Source organism: Myotis davidii, unplaced genomic scaffold (assembly GCF_000327345.1).
Source record: "Myotis davidii unplaced genomic scaffold, ASM32734v1 scaffold653, whole genome shotgun sequence".
NCBI classification, from domain to species: domain Eukaryota; kingdom Metazoa; phylum Chordata; class Mammalia; order Chiroptera; family Vespertilionidae; genus Myotis; species Myotis davidii.
In genome coordinates, this window is record NW_006285129.1 from 25862 (window position 1) to 35949 (window position 10088).

Consider the following 10088-nt stretch of genomic DNA (forward strand, 5'->3'; position numbering starts at 1 on the left):
GTAAGACCATTGAAAGTCCTATCCATTATCTTTTCCTGCAAAGTGGGAAAAGCTCACTCAGTACTCCAATTAGAGGTGGGAAACCGCAGTCTAACAATCCCAGCATTTCCTGTGCATATAGTTTGAGAATCACTGTTAAAGAAACGGACTGATGCAATAATTTCCAACCTTTCCTCACCAAATATCTCTTGTTTTTATTTTTCCCAAGAACTCTGTTTTGAATGATTTTTGTCCTCTTCGAAAGGGCATTATTACAGCCACACTGAATTGTTTTAATTCTAGGCAAAGGCAAAGAAATTTGATATTTTTGTCATATAGACTAACTATCACAGGAAAATGTTCAATTTCCATTAGAGTTTTGGAATTATTGGTGGTAGTTAATGTGCCCCATCCTTCCTTCAAGGCTCCAGAGAGCTCAGCTTGAGAACCTGAGCTAGGGACCCCCTCCTCAAGTGCACCCAACCCTTTGGTCTGACAGCCACCGGCCACTCCACCTTACCAGTGTTATAGAACACGGTGTTGATGAATGTGCAGTTGCGGAAAAACGTGTTGCTGGATGTGACATCCTCAAAATAACACTCCTCAAACAGGGAATCCTCAAAGGTCACTGACTTCAGACGCAGCCCAATGAACCTGGAAGACAGGATGGTGAGAGGCACTCCCCCTCCTCCTCATCCCCTCCTCCAAGGCTCATTCCCTTAAGTAATGGGAAGCTGAGGCATTGAGGAGAAACCACAGATCTTTGCCCCAAAAATACATGTCTCAAAATGCCCAGACTCATATGAGAGACAAGGGGAAGAGGGACAAGAGTGCAGTATAAAAGTCCCCACATACTTGTCATTGAAGTACTGTCCCCCTCGGTGGATCTGATTCTCCAGGGTGAAGTTAAAAGTCACATGCTCTACGCGCTCCCCAGGGAACACTTTGGTGCGGGCTGCGTAGTCCACCGCCTGGAGATGGCGGATCATGTCGGGAAACCAGACAGTCAGGCCATAGTAACTGAAGAGTCAAGGGCGATGGAATCAGACAGGGCTCAGGGATTGGAACCAGGCATTCCAGAATGAGGGGGGAGATCGAGGATCATCAGCCCATGTCAGGACCTTGCTCACCTCTCCAGTCTTACCTCTCACCACTCCTCCCTTCACCAATTGTAGTGGTTCTTCTAACCCTCCCACCATGTTATCTTCCAGGCATTTGCTCTTCCCTCTGCCTAAAACATCCTCCCTAACCCACCCTCAGCCTAACTCCCATTCATCCTCCAGAACTCAGATCTGGACTGGGAAACCCCTCTCCTGTGCTCCCAGAACATCTTGTACTTCCCCCTCTACCCCCCGCCCCCACCCCATGTGGTACTCATCACACTGCCTTATGCTAGTTTTGTCTAGCTCCCTGCCCAAGATGTAAATTCCATGAGGACTGCGACTACATTTATTTCAGCCCAGCACAGTACCTGACACAGAATAGAAACTTAATACTGTTCAGCCTATAATACAGTGTGTTGGATTAATGAGTGGAGTAGAGGAGCAAGGTGGAGGATCAGAGGGGATCTGAACAGCACCTTCCCTCATTATTTGCCCCCCTTCATTTCCATTTTCTCCACCTCTCTCCCAACCCACACGCCATCACACCCACTACATACCATCTACCCCACCCACCTTCTCACCTGAAGGACATGGTGAACCACACACCCATCATCATCAGAGTGATGCGCCGATATTCTGGACCAAAACAGGAGAGGAAATTCCCCCAAACCTAAGCGAAATAGAACTCAGTCAGACAGTGGCCGCACTAACTTCTAACACCCCCATATCCCCATGTCTCTACCCTACCACCTCCCTTCAGTTTACCTATCACCCCACACACTGCCTTCCTCTCCACTCCTCCCACTTCCTTCTCTCTCTCTCCACCATACAATCCCTTATTACCTGCCCCCCCAGGTTCGATGCCCGGACCCCCCAGCGCTGGTACCAGGTCCCTGTGTCTGACTGGATTTCAATCAACTCATCCTCCTGATGAATCGTCTTAATGTGGGTCACCTGGGGTCAAGAGAAGGCGCGAGCAGTCACCTATCTGCATGTCCCAATTCCTTCCAGGTGTCTCAGTTTCTCCCACACTATCGAAATGGGAGGAAGGGGTGGACAGGATACCCTAAGAGATGTCACTGAGAGAGAGTGTTGTCAGAGATGCCTAGGAAGGTTGGGGTATCCCGAGAGGGGCCAGGTGGGAGTTGCGGTGCAGCAGCTTGGAGGACTGGAGGGTAGGACTGTGGCTTACTGAGAAGACTCGCTCAGGATGTCCCTTGGCTCGCATGTTGGTGTCATGAACTTGCTTCAGCACCATCCAGGCCTCATCGTGCTTCCCATTCTAGAGCCGACAGAATCCCCGTATCCAGGTTAGCCCCTCCCTGACCCTGGGTTGTAGACCCCCCCTCCTCCCAACCCGGTTTCTGGAATCATAGAACACAAAAACGTCCCCACCCCCAACCCCTGACCTATGGGCGGGTCCATCGCCCATTCTAAAAGGGCCCCAAGCAAGACATAATCAGACTTGGGCAACAGTCAGGGAGTCCAGGAAATAGATACAAGCATAGGTCCTAGGGATCCCTTGGTAAAATGGTAAAAAAGAAAACAAAACAAGCAAATGGTGATGATGGGCAAGCATGTAGTCAGACAGTCCTAAACCTGTTGGACCAAGATATAGTTGGAGGGGAGAACTGGGGAGGGGAAGGGGGAATAGAACTTTTCTGGAGCTGTGAAGTCAGGGCCAGGGCCCCTGCCTGTAAAATGTTAAACCACCCATGGTTGAACAGATCCCCTGGCTTCTCCACCCACAGAACCCTTCTAGAGATGCATTCCATACAAAGGAAGGAAGATAACACCCAACAGAGCATGGACCCTGTGAGGAAGGCAGGCAGCTATACAGGATCAAACCAAACCCACAGCGGTGTTTGAACACAGGAGCTCCCGCTGCCCTACCCCCAGCCCAGTCACCTCCAGGAAGAAGCGGGGACTCTCAGGCTGGGTGGTCAGAGCCCCGATGGCAAACACAGAAGGAAAGGCGCAGACGAGGACAAAGACCCTCCAGCTGTGGAACTGGTAAGCAGACCCCATCTGGAAACTCCACCCTGGCAGGGACAATCATAGATTCAGCAGAGAGGCCATTGGCTGGGGGTGCCCACCACAGGGAGCACAGGAGAGGAGGGAGACATCTGGGGTGCATTCCCTGCGGGCTGCTCACCATAGTGGGGGATGATGGCCCAGGCCATAGCCGCTGCGTAGACTCCACCAATCATCCAGAACATGCAGAGCCAGCTCAAATGCTCCCCGCGTTTCTCCTGGGCCAGAAACTCCGAGAAATAGGAGAAGACGATGGGGATGGACCCTCCAATCCTGGAGGGCATTCCAAGAATTCAGCATTGGAAAGGGCCCTATTCCTTATCTCCTGCCCCAGTGCTCTGCATCACCCAGTCCTGTCCATCATCCAGACCCTTCTAAAGAGACTCCTTCTCACACCTTCAAACTCCCTCACCACCATCCATCAAGCACCCATCAATGGGACCCTGGGAACCAAGCAGCAGGAAAGGTCAAAGGTCAGCAGGTGGAAAGCCAGCAGGCCTCAGGGAAAGGGAAGGGACAAACATTGAATCTTGAAGATACTACAGAGTTGAAAGGAAGGGAAGATGATTACAGAAAAAGGGAAAGTCCCCCCCCCACTACCCCCTCCCGTCCCCGAAAAAAGGGGCAAAGAAGAGCCTGAGAGCAGGTATGAGGGAGCAGACCAGAAAATAGCTTGGAAACAAGGCGAAAGTACATGCAGGTAGAAGTGCGGGAATAGGATGGGTCAAGGTTTCAGAGTTCAGGTTGTCAAATGCAGGAAATATGCAGGCTCTGGGAAGGGAATAACTCCAGGGTCCACAGATAACCAGATGTGAGGATGAGACCACGAGGCCTCTTCATGGAGCCAGACTCAGAATGGAACTAAAGGGCGGGGTGGAAGGCTCAGGAATGGGACAGGCATGGAATGGCATTCCGGACAGACGGTAGGCAGGTCCTGGGCAGGGAGAAGCTGGCCTGAAGATGGTGGGAGGAGAAAGGAATCCATTCATTCAACTCATACATACTAGTACTTAAAGTGCTTCTGGCATGCCTGGCACTGTGCTGGGCCCCAGAGATATAACAGTGACCACAGCATCATCCTGCCCTCCAGGGGCTGAGGAGGTGGACACTCACCCAACCCCAGAAAGGAGGCGGCAGAAGAGGAAAGTGCCATAACCCTGAACAAAAGATGAGAAAAAGGCGAAGACGCTGTTGACTGAGAGAGAGATGAGCAGACACTGTCTCCGACCCAGCCGGTCAGCCAGACCGCCCCAGAGGAAGGCTCCCACCATCATGCCCAGGTAGACGATGAGGCCTGGAAGGAGGAAGAGGCAGGAAGGGTATGAGTCTATAGACCCACTCAGTTTTTCCATTCAATGAACATTAAATGATCTGAAACTGCAGCCGAATAGATCAAGGACTCGAAGATCTTCTAAAAGCTAATTCCACCCAGAGGTGAGAGCAGGTGAGAGAAGATGAATTGTGGAAGCAAAGATGGGAAGGCCATCTCTGCAGGCCAGTGGTTCAAAGGCAGGAATACAGCTACAGGAGAAACCCAGAATTCTCTTTTCTCTCCCTCTCACTCTCTCTTGCTCACTCTTACTTCTTTCTCTCTCTCTTGCTATCACACAGACACACAATACCCCCATCTCTGGCTTGCCTGGAATGAGGAATGAATTCCTCAACCCACCCAGGAGCCCCTCCATCCTCTCTGCCTTGAGGCCCTCAAATTAACAGGTCTCTCTCATGTTCCCTGAGAAAAGAGCTCCAGTCCTTTACTCCACCCAGGAAATCCTCCCCACAAAATCCTTATAATGCCAACACTTCTGGCCCTAAAACGCTCCTGTTTCTTGCTTCATTCATAAATTCAGAATTGGAGTCGATCTTAAAAATCATCTACTCCAGACTCTACATTTTACCCAGGCCGAAGCAGAGCTCCAGGGGAAAAGGAACCTGCCCAATAGCTCACGGTAACTTGGTGGTGCAGCAAGACTGAGACCCTTTCTGAGTGAGTCTGGGAGTTCCCTTCCTCGGGGTCCCCATCAGGAAGGGCCACCCACTGGCCCCTGACTCCCAAGGCTGACCAAGAGCTTCTCTGGCTGGAGGCAGGCCTACGATTCTTCCCCTACTCCCACCACCCCAAACTGATCCTTCCCGTATCACCTAGGGCAGTGGTCGGCAAACTCATTAGCCAACAGAGCCAAATATCAACTGTACAACGATTGAAATTTCTTTTGAGCCAAATTTTTAAAACTTAAACTATATAGGTAGGTACATTGTTATTAACTTAATTAGGGTACTCCTAAGGCTTAGGAAGAGCCACATTCAAGGGGCCAAAGAGCCGCATGTGGCTCGCGAGCCGCAGTTTGCCGACCACGGACCTAGGGAGTTTGAATACTGACTTTCTGTTGCCGCCATCAGGGAAAGGGGGCAGGATAGCAAGAGGAGAGGCTCTGAAGAAACATTAAATAGGGCCCCTCCCACTATGGCCACCTCCCAACCACCGGCCCAAGCCCCAGCCCAGCTGTCCCCCCACCCCCAGGCCCTCCTTGCACAAACAACCTCACTGTGACCCGAGCCCACGGGAGGGGGTGTGCGAGGGGGACGTGCAGAGGAGCCCGTTTACAGAGTTTGGAGCAGAATGGGGGCTGGAGCGCCCCCAGTGTGTCTTACCCAGCATGCCTTTGTTGGAGTCAGACAGGCACATGTCTTTCTCAGCGCTGGGCAGCACAAAGCCCACCACAAAGACCTCCACACCATCGGCCATCAGCGCCAGACCAAGCACGAAGTAGAGTGTCCACTGGAAGCGGCCGTGGCCACACTCCCGGAGGATGGTTTCATACTGCTGGGCCAGTTCTTCCCGATCTTTCCGCCGCTGAGCCTCCCCCCGGCCCCCAGGCGGGCCCTCCCCATCCTCCAAGCCTCCCCTCACTCCAGCCAGGGGTGCTCCATCGGCCATCTGCTCGCCTTTGCCCCCAGACTCTGCCCGGGGGATGCCCTGATATTCCCCCTCATAGATCTCATCATCCTCATCGTGGCCCTCCGTGGCATCACTGGAGACGCCACCTTCCTCCTCCTCCTGGGCCCCTTCCCCACGGTAATAGCCATCAGCTGGAGCAGGGTAGTCGTCGTCGTCATCCTCCTCCTCAAAGCGGGAGTAGGATCTGCGGGAATATTCGTCCTGGACTCTGTCCAGGCCCTTCCCCACCTTCTTGGCTGCATGCTTCTTGACTTCCTTGGCAATGTCTTTGGCCCCACGGATGAAAGCTGCCCGGTCTCTGAAGCCCTCTTCCATGACAGGTCTCCCCCACTTCCTGCTCCTGATTCAGCTTTTGCTCAAGAACGTGGAGTCAAAAAGACCCTTCTCCCAGTCACTTTGATGAAGTGTGTTCAAGTATCTTTGGGCACAGAATAGGACCCGGCCAAAGAATGTCTAGGAGAAGAAAAGAGGGAGGCGAGATGTGGCCTACACCCAGTTCAGCTGGGTACATAGGGAAGGGAGAGGGGAAGTAGGGGAAAGAGAAGGAGAGGGGAAGCCAGCTTTGGGGGGGCAAAGCTGGGGAGCCAGGATAACTCAGGAAAAGCGCCTACTTCTCTTCCAGGCACCTCTGGATATCTAAAAATAAGAAGGAGAAGAAAGAGGTTATAAGGCTTAAGATGGTAAAAAAAAAAAAAAAAAAAGAGCCAATACAGAACTCTTGTCGACCCAGAGCCCCACCGGCACCATGTGGGACAGAGATGGCCTCCGTGCTTCAAGCTCGCGTTCGATAAGAAGGAATGACTGCTGGGACCAACTGCAGGTCACTCAGTATAAACCCCCTTATTCTGACCTTGGAGACTAGATCCATGGGATTTGCCCTTCAGTAACAGTCACCCACACAGAGCTCTTCTCCTGGCCCTCCGCCCCACATCCAGATCAAACCCCTTCCTTTACCACCAACCTGCAAAGAATAAAACAGGAAATACAGGAAGCCAGAATTCCCTGCGCCCGCCTGCCCTAAGGTCAGAGCTTTGGGAGAATGTGTAGAAGGAGCACCAATCCTCCGACCTGTTGCCTTCAGGGCACTGATGGCATCTGAAGGTGGAGCTTCCAAAGTCCTCCCCTCAGGTTCCATGTTTATACGCCGCCCAAGGAGAGGTCTCCTCCCAACATCGCCCGTGAGTAAAAGCTCAGCTTCCAGACTGGGGTTTGACTTCCTGCTTCAGCACCTACTAGCTAAACGACCACGGGCAGGTCTCTGAACACCCATGCCTCAGCTTCTTCTTCGGGAAAAATAAGCATTAAGTAACATAATGCACAAAAGTAAAAAAAAAAAAAAAAGCACATGGGCTCCTTACCATAGTACCCGGCACATAAAAGTGATGAATAAATATTAGTTCTTACTCTTTGTGGCAATAATGATATAGTGAGATGCCCTCTGCTCCTAAGACCCCAGAAAATGCCCTTGAGGGTGAGCAGCAGACAGGGAAACTGGCAGGGAACGCTGCTTCAGCACAAAGCACACACAGCTACGTGATCGAAGATGAAATCCCAAGTCTGCTATTACTTAACTAGTGAATCATGGGCAGGTTAGTTAACTTCCCTAAGCCTCAGTGTCCCTAGATTTAAACTGGGGATAATCATCTCTATTTCTCCGAGTCCATGTGAGAATTTAATCTCACAGTAGATAACCTATAAATATTCATTTCCTTCCTATTAGATTGAACAATGGGAACGAAGCAGGAACCGGCGAGAATAAAGCGGGGGTCATACTTGGGTGCTGCTGTCCAATGTCCTCCCAAAACAATCCCAAGACCCGTCTGTGTTCAAACTAATTCCAGCAGCTTGGCCCACACTGTCCCCGCCCCACAATGTCCCCAGCTAGACAAACAAAGGGACACTCGAAAAAAGGGAGACCTAGAACCCGAGGCCGTGGAGAAGAGGGCAGATCAAAAGCTAAGAAAGAGGTAATGACTGGCTGCTGTCACCTTCCTTCAGGACATTAGCACTGGTGGGGTGGGAATGGAGGAGGCTGATCAAGCATACACGTCCAACATGGGGGGTCTGAAGTCCAGAGTAGCCCTAGCTTGTTTGGCTCAGTGGATAGAGCATCAGCCTTTGGACTGAAGGGTCCTGGGCTCGATTCCAGTCACATGTCTGGGTGGCAGGCTCGATCCCTATTAGGGGGGCATGCAGGAGGCAGCCAATCAATGATTCTCTCTCATCATTGATGTTTCTATCTCTCCCTCTCCCTTCCTCTCTGAAGTCAATAAATATATATTTAATAAATAAATAAGTAAATAAAGTCTATAGTAGTAGCATCTCATTGCTCCAGGGCCTCCCCTCTTAATCCCCCTTAATTCTTTCTGTCCCTCCTCCAGTAGTCTAGGGAAAAGGAGTCCACAAATACCGCATTGCGTAGGAGGCTGGTATGGAAGGGGGCCTTCAGCCTCCCCCCAAAAAACATACATCCTCCAGAGGGAGACATGGGAGAACCCCTACTTCCTTCATAAAGCAGAGGAAGCAGGACTAGATTCTCACCAGAGATCATTCCCCTAAAATATCCTGCCTCCATCCAAGGCCTTCATTAAATGTCACACACACACACACACACACACACACACACACACACACACGGAGAAGGGGTAAGTAGTGCTATGTGGTTCAGAGAGAAGCACTGGCAAGCAGAGCCTTACCCCCTCAAGGACAGATGTGAGCAGCGGACCACCATGACCAGAACCAGTGACCCCTATGCCACCTCTTTTTCTTTGTGGATCAGGGTCCAAACCACCCCCTATGAAAGAGAGGGAACTGTGGAACCCCCCCACTGCATGGCAACTTGCTTTCCTCTTCTTTCTTTCCCAGCTAGGCTCTCCCCCCAAACCCTGAAGGAGGCAGATGGACCCACCAGGAGCCATACCCAAGGTCTGTTAACACTATTTACCCCTGAGGGTGCATGGAGGGTAGAGAAGGCCCCTAGAGCCACAGCAGAATATGAGATGGCTCAACAGCCAACTCCCCCAGGACCAACAAGCCCAGGAGGTCAGGAGAGAGAGAAAGAAGACAAATTCTTTGTGCTGGTGAGAAAGTGATGCTATTTTTAGCTCCAACAGCAGCACAGGGTGGCTAAGCCTGTGGGAGACAGACAAGACTTGGAGAGGTGGAGGCTAAAGAAGACAAGATTCAGGGTTACACAGCCCTTTAAGGTTGGCCGGCTTCACCTGCCTGGACAAATGGCATTGTTGGCAGAGGAGTGGGGGACTGGGACTCCTGAGCAAATGCTGCCTTTCAGGGTAACTCACTCAGCCCTGGATCAGAGGAGAGTCCAGAAGGCACCTCCTACCCCATTCAAGCACCTGACTTTCAAAGCCACCTTGACACCCCAGGCCACCCTAGCCCAGGTGACAAGGTCATTAAGAAGCAGCCACTTATCAAAACATCCACAGGGGGGGGGGGGTAGGTACCAGGAGGGAGGAGGTACTGGAGCACCCCTCCCTGTTCCAGCTGGGGACTGAGCCTCGCCCCCACCCCAGGATAGCCAAGGCTGCACCTCCCCTCCCTCCATCCTACCCCAGGAAGATGGGGCAGCCACATTTCTGAGGGTGTCAGCTGAGAATGCACACGTTGGAATACCGAGGGCAGAGAGGCAGGGGCGAAGGAAGAGACCTCTATACAGGCACAGGCACAGGCACAGGCACAGGCACAGAGACCTTCTCTACCAGCATTTGTGGCGAACCCCCCGCCCCCCCTTCCCACCGCTGCTCTGCTGTAAGGGAGGAGCCCCTAGAATTGACGGAACCGATTCTCAGAGCCTCCCCTCACCCTCGGTCCTGCTGTTGGACCAGTGCCCACCATCACTCAGTACCCCTTCCCCCCTCCTGCCCCCATCTGGGAGCAAATGCCTCCAGACCAGCCACCCACACCCCAACCCTGGCGGTTTACCATCTCTACCTACCCAGTATTTCCATTTTCACCCCCTTCCCTCCCTCCTTCACCTGCCCTTCCTCCACTGC

General features: G+C 52.2%; 1 protein-coding gene across 2 annotated transcripts in view; it reads right to left on the reverse strand.

Moving 5' to 3' along the window:
* Positions 1 to 10088, reverse strand: part of SV2A (synaptic vesicle glycoprotein 2A) — a 15040-nt gene that overhangs the window by 3794 nt on the left and 1158 nt on the right. For both annotated transcript variants that reach the window (XM_006755619.2, XM_006755620.2), the window contains exons 2-10: positions 5769 to 6711; positions 4230 to 4410; positions 3238 to 3389; positions 2991 to 3124; positions 2275 to 2364; positions 1926 to 2036; positions 1664 to 1752; positions 835 to 999; positions 500 to 633 (exon numbers count right to left, since the gene is read on the reverse strand). In XM_006755619.2, coding sequence (XP_006755682.1) covers positions 500 to 633; positions 835 to 999; positions 1664 to 1752; positions 1926 to 2036; positions 2275 to 2364; positions 2991 to 3124; positions 3238 to 3389; positions 4230 to 4410; positions 5769 to 6390 — 1678 coding nt within the window. In that variant the 5' untranslated portion in view covers positions 6391 to 6711. The remainder of the gene's footprint in view (positions 1 to 499; positions 634 to 834; positions 1000 to 1663; positions 1753 to 1925; positions 2037 to 2274; positions 2365 to 2990; positions 3125 to 3237; positions 3390 to 4229; positions 4411 to 5768; positions 6712 to 10088) is intronic.